Here is an 18680-nt window from a genome sequence, read left to right as displayed (position 1 = left end):
TACATATAAGTGTTTGGATTGAAAATTTTTAATCCTATCCACTCAGGTCAATAGACACACCCATTCCATGAGTTGCCATGAAAGGATGCACCCACCACTATAAATTGAGGTGAAATGGATAGTCCAAAGCATTCCATTTTTGTGGTTTTTTCGTTTTTTTTTCTTCTCTCTCTCTCTCTCCCTTTCCTCTGTCCAAAATATTTTAATAGTACAAACAGAATACAATAACAAAATTAAATTATGTTGTGCTTTGGCTTCTCACTACCATCCGTCGTTGGCATTAAAGAGCTTCTTCAAATCGTTCTGTAAGCCTAGCCTTGCTCTCCCGTTGCAGTCGAATACTTTTGTACAAGAACTAGTAGGCTTGAGGTTGAGTAATCTTGGAGGTGAAAGCGCAAGAGACCCCGGTTGCACTCACATAGGCGTTTTTAGACCTTAAGGACAACATCTATTTGGTGCGTCTCAACCTGTTTTGGTTCAAGTATTCTTTATATTTTGCTATTTCTATATCTTCTACTTGTCTTATTACTTGGACTCCTCTTGATTTAACATAATTTTCTTCAGTCCAATCAAAGGATCAGATTTGGTGGATGACGAGATTCTCTCTTCACCATTAGTAGAGAGAAAGTGAGAAACTTGTCAAACGGACCCTAAAAACTTTGGTGACAATTTCGTCGTTTGGAAGATAAAAACCAATGTACGCGTCTTCTTTAATCTAATAGCCCATGGGACATGCGTAAGCCTATGTACCAATCCCATCATTTGAGGAGAGAGAGAGAGAGAGAGAGAGAGAGAGAGAGAGCTTTGCGAAGTCATTTGAGGAGAGAGAGAGAGGCCCATGCGAGCTCATGGATCATGGATGCTACGTGATGGACCTGGGACGTGGCCCAGACCAGCTCATGGAAATATTATTGAATTTAAAGGGGGATTAGGTTTTCTTTACTATTTAGGGTTACGAGATGTCGAGTCACGAGTCATGTGTCATGAGTCACGACAGGGTTTCAAAAATCTGTTATGTTTTTTTACAAAAAAAATTTATTTGTTTTTATATTTTTACCCTTGTCTATATTGATATATTTCCACGTTTGCAAGATGGAATTTTGCTAGAGGGCAAATTTGGATCAACATATTTTCTCTCCGTGAAGCCTTTGTAATTTTTTTTTTCTTTTTTTTATAATTGATATTTGGTTTTGTGTTTTTTTTTTTTTTAATGGTGCAATAATTGATATTTGGATGGGTGGTGGTAATATGGATATTCTACCAACTCATTATCACGTTTTTTTATTGTAACAGACTCCTATCATCCAATGGCATTGCTGCATCCATCGCTGTGCTGGTGTAGGAAGGCAAGACAACACTGCACTACTGCAGCAATACGGAAGCCCATCCATGATTTAATTCACTTTTTTGTGACATTACAGGCTCGAATCCGTGACCTACTGATGTTGATTGCTGAGAAATGTCATAACTCATAAGCCACCTGAGCAAGGGGCTATTGACCATGTGATTCCAATACTTGAAACCATGTAGTTATAGAATAGAACATGGATCCAGGATCCAAAAGATAGATAAAGATAGATATGAAGGTCTAGAGAATTGACCGGGCCTCTAGGGCCTGCACATGCACATCTCAATGAGAGGGTGCATGGAGGCATCATGGGGGGTGGGATTTCTATCTTTCCATGGGGTGAGGCGGTCATTTCACACCCCTATGTTTTTAGGTGCAACGTGTGCTGGTTCTGTTAGAGTTATTTTTCCCTTAAAATTATTTAAGGATAATTTACACGAATCTCTCCTGAGGTTGGCTTTAATTACACATTCAAGGATAATTTACACATATCTCACCTGAGGTTGGCTTTAATTACACATTCACCTGTGATGTTTAGAAAATAACACGTACTTCCCCTGCTTTCTTAACTGATGAATAACCAAACCCACTCTGTTAATTGTTTCCGTTAGTTGCAAACGATAGGAGTGTCGAAGTCATTTTATGACCAATATACCCTTGATTGGATAGAATGACTTCTTATTCTTCCATTGCACCCATCAAATTCAAGAAACGCTCCCTAGCAAACAAGGAAGTACATCTCGGGCTTCCATTAATGGCGGTTATAACAGAGGAACTAGAAGAGAAGGACGAACCCTAACCTAAAGCCATGACCGCCGACCTCATCCTTTACATGTCAGTTCATTTAATACGTATAACCCACATTCTCTTTTTCTCGTTCTCCCTCACTCCACTGATGCCCTAACCTTAGATACCAATGATCTATTTCATTTTTTTCTCAAACCATATGGGGTCTTATACAATCTTGCTTCAATCAGCTTGAACCCTGTTAGAAATTAGAATGCTGTCATTCTTCTAATTCTGATCTCTAATCGACGATCGAGGTGAGGGTTAGTGTTTCGAAGGGATGGAGACTTCCGGCTACAGTTCAGACCCTTACAAGAATTCTTCAACCAACAGAGTTGTTAATTCTAGTTTCAGAGACCACATTCAGAATCGGCTAGACGATCTTGCTGCAGGCGACAATGGCAGACATGTTTCCATTAGCTTAATCGGTGCCGGAGAACAAGAGGATGTGCGGTTGGGAACTAGCCTTCCAACTTCACCCGTGGTTGGGAGAGAGGCAAATTCTGGTGACACCGGTGTGTCCGCTGACAAGATGGTCGCACCAGTAACAGCTGCATCAGATTGTCAAGGAGATAGTGACATTGAAGGAGAGACTGCACATGGCCTTTCTTCGTCAACTTTGACCTTCAATTCGGGTAGTGAGAGCTCTGATGGCGAGGCAGGGAATGGTGTGGGAGGTAATTTTAGGGACACTTTTCTCTTGTTCTTGTTGGTTGTATGGGGAGATGAGGAGACGGTGTGGCCATGGATGGTTAGGCCGGGTTCTTCAAGAATAGAAATAAGGGAAATAATGAAGAGATATGTTCATTTTAGCATGTAGGGCATTTTGTCAACTAATAAACAATTCTAACGTTTGCTGTCACAAGTTAACGGGGTGGATTTAGTTAGTAACTACTTTGGAAAGAAGGGGAAATATGCGTTATTTTCCAACCTCAGGGGAGGTATATGTAAGTTACCCTTCATTTAATAGTTACCATTAAATCAGTATGGGTTCTCAACTGCTACCTTATCATGCTTGTTACTGCAAATTGGTCTATAAACTGATGACAAGAATTGATGATATGACAGTATCAACTGTAGTGCAAACTGTTTTTATCTTCATACTTTGTTGCTTGTAATTTTAACTTTGTTCTAAGGGAGATTAACAGTGTGGCTGTTTGCCTGCCTCCCTGGCTCGGAGGGTTCTGTCGATGACATGTACAACGATTTTGAACAATTCCATTCCATGGATTCTTGAGATGTGTTCTTCTCTTTCCATGAGTTTTACATGTTGACTACAAATAGAGTTTAGTGATGAGGTGTGATGAAATTATTTAACAAAATAAAAAAAAGTGAGAGATAAAAGGATAGAATTTTTTTTTAGATAGAAATAAGGGATAGATATTGGATGAAAAGGGAAACTGCCTATGGGCCTGAGTATGGCAGGCATGGACACAATTATATACTGTCAGTTGGTTATCGATCTTTAATTGGGCTTGTACTAATTCGGGCTAAATGGGCTTTTGTACCCTTCACCACAAAATAAGTTCTAATCAGACCTATCAAAAAAAATAAAAAACACACACTCTAATCAGACTCTAAGGGTCTTTTCTAGGATCATTTTTTCATGGGAAATTATCAACGCCATCCCCTGACGTTTGCCTAAATTTTAAAGCACACCTACTAACTACCATACTATCAACTGTCCCCCTTACGTTACCAATCTAATTCCACAGAGATCCCCTATTGCTAGTTGAGAGCTGTTAAGTGGTGATGTCAACAGTTAAATAATTTTTAAATGACAATTCTGCCCTTCTTAGTGGGCGAACTACCTAATCTACCCTTTCAATTAAAACACCCACAAGCCCTTCTTCTTCCTCACACTCACCGGCACACGGAGAATCCACTACAACCTACCGGTCTTCTGAAGAAGAGACCTACTCCGGCGAGCCCGACGTCAACCGATCACCATCTTCCTCACTCCGATTCTTCTTTTAATGGTATGGAAATATGGTGTTCTTCATTCATGGTGGTTTCAGTTTTCAAATTGGTTTATGAATGCCCAAGTTCGGCTGTGGAAGCCTATGGATTTCAGGTACATTATGGTCAAGTTCTCTTTTTGCCACACGTATTTGAACAATAATGGCGTCTCTTACGCTGCCGAAGTGCCTCTGGAAATGGCTTGGAGTGCGAGAGAAGTGTAAGTCCTGGCTACCCCTTTACCTGCTATCACTTCAAATGATGAAACCACTTCTTCCATTCGATGATAGTAATGCAAGAAAAAGATTCCACTTTGATGTGTATCTCTTCTTCCATTTGATGTGGAACTTTCTAAGCGGAGATTAGTTTTTTCTCTGTTACTGTTTATCTCTTCTTCTTCTTCTTTTCCCTGCCATATAGAATTGTAGAAAGGTAAACAATGCCAATGGCCGAAAGCAATGTACACGAACCAATGGGAGATCCCTTTCCTTGAGTTATGGACGTCAACGCATCAAATACTTTCATTGTAAGACCAATCCTGTGGTAGAGAATGTCACTAAAATTGATATTTAATCGAATATCTTGTGACGTCTATGGCTTGCATCTGCAAGGAAGATTCATCAAGTCTATCGTTTGGCTCAGGACAAAGAACCCAAAGTTGCAATCCCATAATTCCCTCCTCTCATTGAGGGCCTGAGGCAGACAATCGTCTCGATGTGTCAATTTCTTGCGCACAAAAGAAGGGCTTCAAGCATCGAGAATCTATATTGGAATTTGGAAATCATCGATCATGGTTTCCAATTTGCTTTCGTCTCCATCTCTGTCTCCATCTGCATCCCCACCTCGCCCCCATCAAGAATCGTGGTGATCATATCCTGGCTGCCGAGCAGCCCCAATCGCTTAATGGCGCCTTCGAGTAGCGTAAGATCACTCAGCCAGGTCAATCCCTTCGAGATCAGAATGTCTCCTCCGGCGCACAAGTTGATCGCCCTCTTCGACATCAGCTTCATGATCGCGAGTAGAACTACAGAGAAGTCAAGGACATACAATCATCGATCATGGTTTCTAAAGAGAACAAGAAACACCGACAAACGATCTGGATTACGATTGCCGAATCGATTGTTCAATTCAATTATCAACGACGAAGAAGAATAGTAAATGGGTCCCACTTCTATTGATAAAAATTAAAAAAAAAAAAAAAATGGAAGAGAGGGAAGAGAAGTTTATGGAATAGGGTACAACGAGTGGGTTGTGTTTTTTATGTTTTAAGTGTAGAGGGTGATTTAGTAAATTAAATACATTTGAGAGGTTATCACTGTTAAAAGGTGACGGTTGATATTATGGTAGTTACTAGGTATGTTTTAAAATATAGGCAAACGTCAGGGGTGGCCCCGATAATTTTCCTTTTTTCATTTTGTACATCAAAATAATAGAAAAATCATAATGGAGTGGCCAAAAATCATTTTTAGTCATTTTCTTGAAACATTAGTGAGCATGTGCTTCCCAAAGTCGAGGGTAGAGGAATCATTTCCTCCTCTAATTAGAAACGCAAGTCCCGACCTCTTCTTTTTCTTCTTCCTTCTCTTTGCAAACCTCCTCCCCCTTCCCACCCCTTGCGTTCTTCTTCTTCTTCGTTCTATAGGCAATCACCCTAGTGTCACCATAATTTTGTTTTCTCTCTGCATTCCAAGACAGTTGCAGGGTTGGAGTGGTCTTCAGTGGATCATCTAAACCTGTCAGTGAATCCAGCTTATTCATCATGAGTAAGATCGGGATTGGCAGAGACCTGTCTGAACCCTGATTTCAATCAGCCCCGGGAGAATATCTAGTTAAAATTCAAGGATTTGAAAATGATGAACAAGAACACAAGGGTTAATCCGTGTAGAGATTAAACATGTAGAGCTGAATGAATGTGGAACTTTTTTTTTTTGTTTGAAAAATGAACGTGAACTTTACTCGTCCTATGTTCCACCCCACCGGCCCCTCTTCTTCTTCTTCTTTGAGAAACCTGCCGCCCCCCCCCCCCCCCCATCCCCTGCTGCAACCCAAATCACTCCAGCCGTCCCTACCCCAACCTAGAACAGAAGCAGTAAGAGGAATTGATTTTTCAACCCAAATAATGGAAAGGGCTTTTGGGTAGAAAAGAAAAATGGAGATTAAGAAGATTGGGGGGGGGGGGGGGGAGAAGATGACTGTGGTTGTAGAGGGAGAGTAAGGCTCGGCTGGGTTTTGATTCAAGAAGAAAAGAAAAAAAAAAGAAAAAGAAGAAGATGGAGAAGAAATCAGGTAAAGAATGACAATGATAAAGAGGTTTCAGAATGGGGAAGAAGATAGGTGAAGAGATTTCAGAATGGGAAGGAAGATGGGTGAAGAAGGCAAATGGTGAGGAAGATGGGTGAAGAGATGCCCTCTTCACCTATCAAACCTCCTTGGGTAAAACATCCCCTTTACCACCTGTGTGCAAGTTAATGGAGATCCACAACGATAACCAAATATGTGTAGAGTAATAACACAACAAAACAAATCAATCAAACCACAAAAGCACACATCGATTTTAACGTGGAAAACCCTTTCAAGGCGAAAGGGAAAAACCACGGGACCTCGTCTAGGTAAAACTTCTACTATGCACATAATAAAGGGATTACAATACTCTTCTCTAGACAATATTAGAGGTTATCAAAGCATCAAGAGAAATAACCAAATACCCTACTCTTGGATTACAAAATAACTCATCAAATAATAAGGTGGATACACAAGAACAATAACACTCTCACCTCAATACTGGCAAAGACAAAATGTAGAAAGAACTGCACCTTTTCTACTTCCCAAGATCAGGAGAACGTTGCCACGCCGTACACCAAAAACCCAATATAAACACCCAAGAACTTTGCAGTTTTTCTTCTATCTTTCCCACGGATGTTGGTTCTCGTAGAAGCTTATCATCGGTTCGTACTGGATGTAGTGGCTTGAGTTTTTGACAAAAACCAAACAAAGGAAAATGAGAGAAACGTTCAATTTTTTCTACTGCCACCGCCCCCTTTTTTTCTTTTATATTGAGAGAAGAGAGAGATTGAGAAAAACGAGAGACATTGAGAGAGGGCGGTTTGTGCTTCATCGCCTTCAAAACCAAACCAAATGTGGGTCCCCCTCCATGTGAGGAGGAATGCCACTCAACAAACTCCCCCTCCGACTCACGAGGAGAGATCTCCAAATCTGTCACGTCAACATCTGTATATCCCTATAACACAGGCTTCCCTCATGACAATCACTAAACTTCGAAACATGGAACGGATCACAAATCGTACCTGTTACTTGTACTTCATCATGTAGCTACTCCACTTGCATGGCTTTCGCATACCCATCGACTTTGCCTTTTTCAAAGCATTTTGGTTACCTTCATATACTGATGTGGTGGAACTCTAGTAGACAGCTATCGCTCCTTGGTAGATCATCTCATCAATTGAGGTTCAACTGGTGGCACTTGAAAGAGGGTTGCTCCCCCTGCTCACATCACCTATACCAACTGTAGAGCATCATCATCGCCAACATCACCAACTACATCCCATTATTTTGTTGTACATCTCCCCCATCATTGCATGCCATGGGAAGAGGATCTGAAACAAAATCAATGAGGTCATCAGTACGAACACCCCGGTGAGGAGGTGTGACAGGATCTAAATAAGATCGCCGTCTAAGCGGTGGTGGAACCATTTTCATCTGTCTTCTCCTCATCCTCTTTCTCTTTCTTTGAATCTCTTTTGAGCTTTTGCACTCCTTTTTCATATGACCTTCCTTTTGGAGTAATGACATATAATTTATTTTCTTGATTTGTTTTTACTTCTCCCCCAATTTTCTGTGACAAATGCTTTTTGCAGAGGCGAGTCCAAGGATTTCCTTCTTGTCTCTTCATTCAACAGACATCCTGTTACTTGATTCATAGAGAGCACCCCATCTGGTGCAGAATTGCTAAGAGACACCACCAATGTCTCCCAATTATCAGGTAATGAACTGAGAAATAACAACGCTTGCAATTCATCTTTAAGTGTCATCTTCATAGAGGAGAGTTGATTCACAATACTTTGCACCTCGTTCAAATGTTCTGCAACTGAGCTTCCTTCTCTGTATTTTAGATTCACAAGCTTTCTAATCAAGAAAGCTTTGTTGCCAGCAGTCTTCTTTTCGTACAGTCCTTCTAGTTTCTTCCACAGTGAATGTGCTGACGTCTCTGTGGATACAAGATGAAAAACGGTATCATCCAAAAATTGTCGAATGAAGCCAACGGTTTTCCTGTCCAAGAGCTTCCATTCAGCATCTGTCATCTTCTCTGGTTTAGCAGTAATACCCTCTACGGGTGCATACAAATCCTTGCAATATAGCAAATCTTTCATCTTTGCTTTCCATATCATCCAGTTGCTTCCATTCAAACTAACCATCCGTGTTGTGGTGTTTCCCTCCATCCTTTACACAGGATTCAAGAACTTGCTCTGATACCACTTCTTGGGTAAAACAATCCCTTTACCACCTGTGTGCAAGTTAATGGAGATCCACAATGATAACCAAATATGTATAGAGTAATAACACAACAAAACAAATCAATCAAACCACAAAAGCACACACCGATTTTAACATGGAAAACCTTTCCAAGGCGAAAGGGAAAAACCACGGGACCTCATCCAGGTAAAACTTCCACTATGCAAATAATAATGGGATTACAATATTCCTCTCTAGACAATATTAGAGGTTACCAAAACATCAAGAGAAATAACCAAATACCCTACTCTTGGATTACAAAATAACTCATCAAATAATAAGGTGGATACACAAGAACAATAACACTCTCACCTCAATACTGGCAATGACAAAATGTAGAAAGAACTGCACCTTTTCTACTTCCCTAGATCAGGAGAACATTGCCACGCCGTACACCAAAAACCCAAATATAAACACCCAAGAATTTTGCAGTTTTTCTTCTATCTTTCCCACGGATGTTGGTTCTCGCAGAAACTTATCATCGGTTCGTACTGGATGCAGTGGCTTGAGTTTTTGACAAAAACCAACCAAAGGAGAATGAGAGAGACGTTCAGTTTTTTCTACTGCCACCGCCCCTTTTTTTTCTTTTATATTGAGAGAAGAGAGAGATTGAGAAAAATGAGAGAGATTGGGAGAGGACGGTTTGTGCTTCACCGCCTTCAAACCAAACCAAATGTGGGTCCCCCTCCACGTGAGGAGGAACGCCACCCAACAAACCTAACCCACCAAACCTATTTTTCATTCTACAATCAATTATGTTTAGTAGTTACCAAATAGTTTTTATTTTTATTATTATTTATTAGGGAAAGTTTTCATACACGGTCATGTAAACCGTGTGTGTGAGAGGGTGGGAGTTTCAAGGCATTAATTAATGGGTGGGGATTGATGACTTTTCCAAATCTTTGCAAGAGACCCTCTCACATACACGGCTTACACGTTTGTGTATGAAAACTTTCCCCTTATTATTTTTTTGGGAAGCAGTTTTCTGTATGGGAGTGTGGCCTACGCCAACACTCCGATGTGTCTATCTCTCTCCTCCTTAAAACAAGGGGGCAGAGGTGTCTTTTCACATGAGGAGGAAAGAGATAGACTTATGGGAGTGCTGGCGTAGGCCACACTCCCGGACAGAGAACTTTTTCCCTATTTTTTTTTTTTTTATCAAAAATGATTTTCTATAATGATGATTTTTCCAAATAGACCAAAAACAAAATGAAATCTGATACCAAAAACGATACCAAAAAGACCGTAAATGGGTTATTGCACCATTTGCCACCAAACGAGCTATAACCGGGCTCATTGCCTGAAAATCTGAAATGGGCTTTTGGCTCTAAACGTGTATGCCTGAAATGGGCTATAACCTAACACTAATTATAACATACGAAAGCAAAATACAACATATTAAACCCATGAGTCATGAGTTTGGGGTTTAGATTAGGGATTTTACATGATTTATAAAGGGTCATGTTGAGTCGGGCTGTTAATTATGGGTTGATCTCAGTCGGGTGACTGTCAAATGGGACCTCCGCACCAGGAATGACCAAATATTATTTGGTCTGGGCTGGTGCTGGACACATTCAGCTGACATGTAAGGCCGATTCGGGTTTTAACCAGTCACGCTAACCAGTGTGGTCCTCCAATTGACACCCCTAGCTCAACCAATCTCCCATCTACTCTTGGGACATAACTGGTAGTGATAAGTAAGATCTATTTGGAAATAAAATTAACTAAAAATGTAAGAAGATACATGGACCAGGATCCTCTGCAGTATCGGTGGGGCGGCGAAGCATATCCGAGTGCACAACAGAGGACATCATCGGTTATATTAGTTCTTGTTCTAATTCACCTAGTAGAAACAACTTAGCTACTACAATAAAAGACCTATCCTTCTTAGTAGTACTTAGTATAATTTCTCAAAATAGCTTATTCTTTGCAATCCTTAGAGCAATCTCCTTGCACTGGCCTCTTGTGTAGTCCCTATATGAACAAAATCCCCACACACAATAGTAAAACTTTTATTGCAAATCACCATAGAAGCCCAACCTGCTTCACCCAATTCTTTAGTAAAAGTACCATCACATATAATGGTAATAAAGTGAAGTTGTGGAAAATGGTAGAGATTTTGGATTGAGATCCATCAATTAATATTGTTCAGAATAATATTAGGATCATTTTGACAGTGAGAATATAAACAGCGATTCCTAGCATTCCCACAATTAAGAAATAACTGGTAATAGATTATATAGCAAGGAAAGAAAATTTATTCTCAGTTGGGGATGCCCTAGGAATTGATAGATGGTATAATACTTGGAAATATTCTGATCGTAATCCTAAAACCCAATGGGCCTTGCATCTTCGTATAATACCAACAATATGATCAGCCATGTAGTAGACTAAATGGGTCCAAATGTTAGAGACAAGAATTGCGATCCGGCTTTAAGCAATGAAAAAAAGAGCGAAAAAAAAAATACAGCTCTATGAATAGTTATAGACCGTTGGATATAGAACCATACAATTAAAGGGAAAAAGAAGTCTGTCAGATCTTGTGGATTCAACCCAATAGCTGGATGTCCCTCTGGGCACTCCCTGAGCGCTGGGCTCCCTGGAGAGGAGCTCAAAAGAGATGGGCTCACGGGATAGGGTGATAATTTCACACTCCTTGTGTCTCGACTAGGGGTGTCAAACCCTAGCGGAATTGATGAAATGGCCTAAACTGAAACTAAAATGAAACTTATTGGATTGACTTTGTATTGGGGTTTATTGAAACCAAATCCAAACTGGACCGCACCAAAATAGATAAGACACCGAACCAATCTTAGAAAAGTGGATCCAAACCAATATAACCTTATAAGAAACCGGGTCCATCCCAAAAGTCATAAAAAAACACTAGTTTTCCCATATTATGAATACATGTCAAACTAAATTCGATACCAAACCGATAGAAGCCAAACCCAAATCGGATCAAAACAAAATCAAAATTGGTGCAACCTACCAACAATTGCTTAGCTCAGTTGGTGAGTCGTGGTGTCTTCTCGCCCATGCTCACCAAGAGGTCTCGAGTTCGAGTCTCTTGGCTGGTATCTCTGCCCATAATTAAATTTGAACTCAATCTTAATTAAATAAACATTCCCACTGCCGCCTCATTGGAATGCCAGGTGGCAAAAAAAATTGGGTTGGACCAGATTCTTTTTGTTTTTTTTTAATCTTTAAATATTCAGCTAGTTACCACATGGCGTCTTATACTGTAGCGCACTTATGTTTTAGCTTTCCACTTAATTTCTAGCATTCCATCATTATCATATTTCCTTCGTATTAAAAAATAAAATAAAATCATTATCATATTTCCTTCCAAAAATTTCTCCTTACTAATTAAGTAATTATAGAGTCTGTCGGTGGGACTTGAGAGTATGGAAAATGAATAAGCCACACGGCTCCTCCATGGTAAGCTTGAAGAGACAGATCGACTAACAACTACTTTCTTTCTAGGGAAGCACTTACGTAATCGGTGTCGGTGTATCGACCGATACCGATACCAATTTTGATGGACCGTATCAATCTAGATCGGTTCTGTTTTCATCAAAAAATTAGTTTTTGTTTTTCTTTCTTACAATCTTACCCGTCTATATCGATCCATTGGTATAGGATCAGGGTTCTAAATATCAATATTATATCATCCATATCGGACAATACGTATAGGTTTTGCTAGTCATTGATATTGATACTATGCTGATACCATATCGATAGCGCTGACAAGAGGTAAAATGATCAAAAAACTCATTTTTTAAGAAATTTTAAAGATAATTTTATTCGATACAACCAATCTAGACCAATACCATATCAATATCGTATTGATTTTATGTATTACCGATACCCGTTCCGATACCATGGACTAAAACTTTGTACGGAATCGACATCTTAAGCTTTCTTCATTCTTCTTTTAATCTATCCTCTTGGAAACGTGACAATCCAGCAAATATCCAAATAAATATCCAAATGCTCCACTCAAGGAAAAAAATGATAGCATGAGACTACATTGATACGAAATGGTGCCTCCATCCATGGTCAACGTTTACCACTTCACCCCCACCAACCACTATGATCTCATAATTATTCTCTAACCGATAATCATACGATGACATGATCCATGATGGAATGTAATGGACAAAGATTTTTTTTCACAAACGGTCTTCAACCATCATTGTGATCTCATAAGTATTTTTGGAAAATTTCAACTTTCAATAAATTAATTCCTCTTGTTGCAACAGTAAGATTGCTTCATTTCTAGGTTTGATTGAACAACCTCTCCTCAAAGCGAGGGTAAAGTTGTGTTATCCTTTTCAAATATTCATCGATATTCCATGGATCAGAGTAGTTCATCCTCATACTTACAATATTGTTAGAGCCATAATATGAGTTTATAATTTCACAAATATTAAAAGAGTAAAGACAAAGTATAAAACATTAAAATATCTTAAATCTCGATCGGCCACATGGCACGGCAGGAAGAAGAGAATGACCCAGGTCCAACTACATTGAGACTCATCCTTGGCCCAAGAGGAAGAGACCCAGTAGGTCACTCAAGGACCAAGATCACTACACAGGTCAGTATGATGTCATCACCATGATCTACTTCATTCTATCGGCAAGGGAACCTTATTCCAAAGGAGATGAACCTCACCTACGTACAACTCTCAAGGATCTTATCCAATACGTGAGGGGAACACATATCCATCTATTAGGGAATACCTTCCCTACCCGGACTCTACCTCCTAAGAGTAGATAATCTACTACGTGATGGACTCTACTACCAAGGAGACTATCACCAATTACCTAGACTCTTCACCGCCATACACAACTATAAATACCCAGGTAATCTACCCCATTAACCCATCTTGAACTCCAACAATTCATCTGTTGCTCAGAGAGATCTAACTTAGGCATCGGAGAGTTCTAGGTCGAAGCCACACCGATTTTCCCTTGTCCCTGACCTTCTTTTGTAGGTTGCAACACCCGAAGGACCCACAACGATTTCTTGACACAACATTATGGACCAAGTTTTCCTTCATTCACCCATTTTTTGTGGTTATATGGGACTCTAGAATAATGAAAAAAAGGACATTTTGGACCTTCACCAATAGGGGAAAGAACAATGAGTAGATCAACTAGCGGGTAAAGATATTCTATTGGTGAAGGGAAACTTTTCCCAAAATTTATTATTTAAAGTAAATATATATATTTTTTTAACTAAGTTTTCGCACACCCATGGTCAAGGGAGAATCCCTTGATCGATGGGTGCCGATGGTATGGAGAGGGTATTGTGCACGGGTTGGGGGCATTATGAATTTCATCCTATAGAGATCAGACATTACTAAACCCTAGGGTGACTGACCGTTCAAGGAACAGGAGAACTTCATTCCCCTCCCCCTCCCCCTCCCCTCCCCCTCCCCTCCCCTTTTGTTGGGTGTATAGAAAACTTGGAGTTCAGACTCCCCATATGGTAACCCACCCAATGGGTGATCCAACTTTCCATTGTGTGGTCTGTGATAAAATAACTGATGCAGAAACATTCATGGAGATCAATGAGCATACAAACATAATTATGGAGGTGTGATTGGCGTACCTAGATTCATGGTTATGGAAGCCGGATCTTTTCTTGGCAATCCGTCGCACACAAACTGTGTTGGTCTGATCTACCATCTTTCACAACACTTTAAGGTTTTCTCAAGTTGTGCATTTAATGGATCGATCAGTGACAACTATTTATAGTGGTGAGGGTAGGGACCAACCCTGCAAAGAAATTAAGGTTTCCTTCCCATTAAGGAAATAATACTTTAGGTCCACACATGAAAACTTGACTCATACCATTACCGTAGCACCCATCAATATTATTAAACCGATTTCATTAAAACAAAATTGGGACTATATTAGCTAACCCATCTTATAAAAATCTTACAATTTGACCACGAGTGAAAAGTGGCAGACCAATCTATGAATGATTGGATCACCCATAGGTTGGTTACCACATAGGGAGATAATCTCCACCCGAAACTTTGTTCTTATCAATCCATTAGATTCGATTGCTATGATGTGGCAGATACACCTCACTTGGTTCATAACTGTCCAAATTTGATTTCTCTTCATATTAAGTTGCTCTAATTTGTCACTATCAGACTTACTTGGCTGACTTACCACCTTCTGAATTGGAAAAACCGACATAATTATCACAATTCATATCTAATTCAAGGTGAGTTAAACGATTTGATCGTTTTCCAATCCCAAGTGGTTTTTTTTTTAAAAAAAGGTTCTCCAACATTTGGTGGCTTATATTGAATCAAAATATTTTCATTTTCAAACCGGTGATCATATGGATCGGACAACTTAGCAAAATATATATATAGAAGAGATGGAGTCATGAGTTACCCACAAGCACACACGGCCTCAAAGAAGGAGAGTTGAGAGAGAGAGAGAGAGAGAGAAGCAGAAGAAGAAGGCTGTGGGCAGCAATGGAAATTGAGGGTAAGAAAGAGCAGCCGAAGCTGAACAAGTATGCACTTGGATGTGCTATAGTAGCTTCATTGATCTCCATTATATTTGGTTACGGTGCGTCTCTCTCTCTCTCTCTTTCTTTCTCTTTCTCTATTAGATGTTTTAGATTTTCCATTCATAGATGAATCTTCGAAAACACAAGCGATTGATTCACAAAATGAACTCCTGTTTTAAAAGACAAGGGCGACCAGAAGATAAACTGAATCAAGAAATTGATGAAATTAAGCTAGGAGAAAGATCTAGAGAAGAAGGGCCAAACATCTATTACCTTTTAGACTAAATGACAAATAATTTACTATTTCCTTTAAGAGAGTCCCTATTTTGTTTTATTTTAAACGGGAAAAGGCTGGCCACAGCCGACAGGGTACCCATCCTATGCCATCTTCTCTCCGGAAAATTATCATTTTAAATTTCCTATGGCCCGATAGTGTCAATGAGCTCGCTAGGACTGTTGAATGTTTGAGCTGCCACGCGTCGGATATCCATATTAGTACTATCGCCCTGCAAGGCTATAGGGAATTGGAGAGGATAATAATCCTCTTCTCTCCTCCCCCATTTGAAAAAGATCACCTTGCTCTCTTGTGTTTAGTCTTGTGATTGGTGTATATTGTTAGTTTATCAAAAGCTGATGGCCTTCTCAATCATTTCATATCTAATGCGACCTATTGGTCATAGGTTTGACATTTGAGTCAAAAAACAATCTTTCTACAAAGTGAGGGTAAGACTATTTACACTGGCGAAAGTGTCGTACACTTGGCCCTATATCTTGTTGAGGACAACTATACATCTAATGGCACTTTTGTTTTATAGGATTTTGTCTATTTTTTATTAGGTGCAGATTGAATTAATATTATTATTATTATTATGGAAGAAAGTTCTTTTTGTGGGAGATTTTACTGTCAACGCCTAGCATAGAGGGAGTGAAACGATCACCCCATCCCATGATGCCAATGTGCGCTCATTGTGCAGTGGCCACCCTTCCTACAAAACCATGTTGTAAGGGAAAAGGCTGGGCATGGTGCCCAATCTATATCATCCTCTCTCCTGCCCATCTGAAAAAGACCACCTTACCCTCCTATGTCTAAACATGTGATTGGTGTATGCCGTTAGCTTACCGAAAGATGACGGTATACCCTATCCTTTCCCATTTTGTAAATTATTGTTTTATATCCATTGACCTAGTGGTCATGGGTTCACTTCCATTAAACCGGGCCCAAGAGCAGCCTGTTGTCCCATGTCACGATCAGCCTTTGAAATTACAGGTTGTGGTGTAACTTCCACTAAACCATTGGTAACAGGTCCCTTGTGCCCCAAGTCACGACCCTCCTTCAATTCAGAAGAGTGGTTATTAACCAACACCTTCTCTTTGCCACGTCTTCCTTCATTCTCCTTAGGAGATGGAGCAACCACCTTGTCCACTGAGACACCTTTTGCCACATCACGTATCACTAAAGGACCAGCCTTGACACCTGTACAAGAAGCTTGCACCTGCTTATTAGATGCGCTACATGGCACCTCAACATCCATGTTTGCAGTTACACATCCACCAGATTTGCCTTCGGTTGACACCTTCGCCGGAGGCACTGAAGACTCCGGTGGTGCAGTTCGCTTACCACGACCCCGTTTTCTCGTAGCAGGCCGCCATGGCTCGTCAACCTGAATAATTTCAACTTGAGACGCCTCTGAAGCATGGCTGCGTTGCACCGCTGCAACCGGACAGTCCTTGTCCACATGACCAAAGAGCCTACAGGAATTACATATCGGTGGAACACAGTCATAGTGAACAGCTTGTTCAACCAAGGACCCGTCCTCCATTGCAATATGAATTGTAGTAGGCAAACCATCAGTAGCACTGACAGACACACAAAACCTTGCAAAGGATAGTTTTTCCCGTTGCACGGTCCTCCTATTAGCGCAAATAGGACGACCCAACACACTGGCAATTTGTCCCAAAGATCGACTACCCCAATATTGAAGATTGAGACCATAAAGACGAACCCAAAGAGGCAACTCAGTCTCCTCTCGCTTAGAGAGCGAGACATCAGGGGACCATGGCTTTAGGATCAGAGGCCTGGTGCCAAAAGTCCATGGCCCCTCATCAAGGATTTGATGACTCAAATCAGATCCCTGGAAATCAAAGATAAAAACTCCACTTTCTAAGCCAAACATTTCAACTGTTCCAACATGGCTCCATTTGTCCTGCACATACATTTTCATGGAGGAGAAAGTAGGTATAGGACCAAACACATAACCAACTAATGCTGCTTCCCATCGATCAGACTCCTCCGCAAAATCCTCTGTGCAACACACTGCCACCTTCTTCCCTGCAACAATTGCAGGCTCAACAAAAGGAATCTCACAAGCAGCATCCTTAACTTTGCCACCCGAAAATAAACTCACCCAAGAACGCTTGTGCCCATTATCTTGTCCAACACCCTTCCCAACACCATTTGCAGGGTTCTTGTGATCAAAACTCCGTCGCTGCATAATTTCTTGGGGCCACCCGCCTGGGGTTCACTAGGGCTCAGTCTTTCCCGGTTCGTATGTGGCGCGGGGGCTTGTACAAGCCTAGGGGGGATTTAGTCGGCCTATAAGTCAGATATCCCTCCTGTCTCCACAAAAAAAAAAAAAATGATATGGTGAGATTACATTGGTAGGAACTGAAAAAAGTTTTCCTCCATCCATGGTCAACGTTCACCAGTTCATTCCCACCAACCACTGTGATCTCATAATTATTCTCTAATCGATAATCATATGATGACATGATCCATGATGTAATGTAATGGAGAAAGATTATTTTCACAAACGGTCTTCAACCATCGTTGTGATCTCATAAGTACTTTTGGAAATTTTCAACTTCAATAAATTAATTCCTCTTGATGCATCAGTAAAGATTGCTTCATTTCTAGGTTTGATTGAACAACATCTCCTCAAAGCGAGGGTAAGGTTGTGTTATACTTTTCAAATATTCATCGATATTCCATGGATCAGAGTAGTTAATCCTTGTACTTACAATATTGTTGGAGCTATAATATGAGTTTATAATTTCGCAAATATTAAATGAGTAAAGAGAAAGAGAAAAACATTAAAATATTTTAAATTAAAGAAAAAATTTTATGGACCAAATTTTCCTTCATTCACCTCATTTTTTGTGATTAGATGGGACTCTAGAATAATGAAACAAAAAAGGACATTTTGGACCTTCACCAATAGGGAAAAGAACAATGAGTACATCAACTCGAGGGAAAAGATATTCTATGGGTGAAGAAAAATTTTTCCCAAATTTTATTATTTAAGGTAAAGAAGTTTTTTTTGAACTAAGTTTTCCCACACCTATTGTCAAGGAAGAATCCCTTGATCGATGGGTGCCGATGGTATGGAGAGAGTATCGTGCACAGGTTGGGGGCATTATGAATTTCATCCTATAGAGATCCGACATTAATAACCCTAGAATGGTGACGGACCCTTCAAGGAATAGGAGAACTTCATTCCCCTTTTGTGGGTGTATATGTAA

At 40.2% G+C, this 18680-nt stretch overlaps 1 protein-coding gene across 2 annotated transcripts in view; it reads left to right on the top strand.

The window, feature by feature from the left end:
- Positions 1 to 15089: 15089 nt before the first annotated feature.
- The window catches only part of LOC122662005 (probable polyol transporter 6), a 29947-nt gene continuing 26356 nt past the window's right edge, over positions 15090 to 18680 (top strand). The window contains exon 1 of one of the 2 annotated variants that reach the window (XM_043857543.1): positions 15090 to 15254. In XM_043857543.1, the coding sequence (XP_043713478.1) occupies positions 15124 to 15254 (131 nt within the window). In that variant the 5' untranslated portion in view covers positions 15090 to 15123. The remainder of the gene's footprint in view (positions 15255 to 18680) is intronic. The other variant, XM_043857545.1, reaches the window with a different exon arrangement.

This window comes from Telopea speciosissima, chromosome 5 (assembly GCF_018873765.1).
Source record: "Telopea speciosissima isolate NSW1024214 ecotype Mountain lineage chromosome 5, Tspe_v1, whole genome shotgun sequence".
NCBI classification, from domain to species: Eukaryota; Viridiplantae; Streptophyta; class Magnoliopsida; order Proteales; family Proteaceae; genus Telopea; species Telopea speciosissima.
This window is presented reverse-complemented; position numbering and strand designations above follow the sequence as displayed.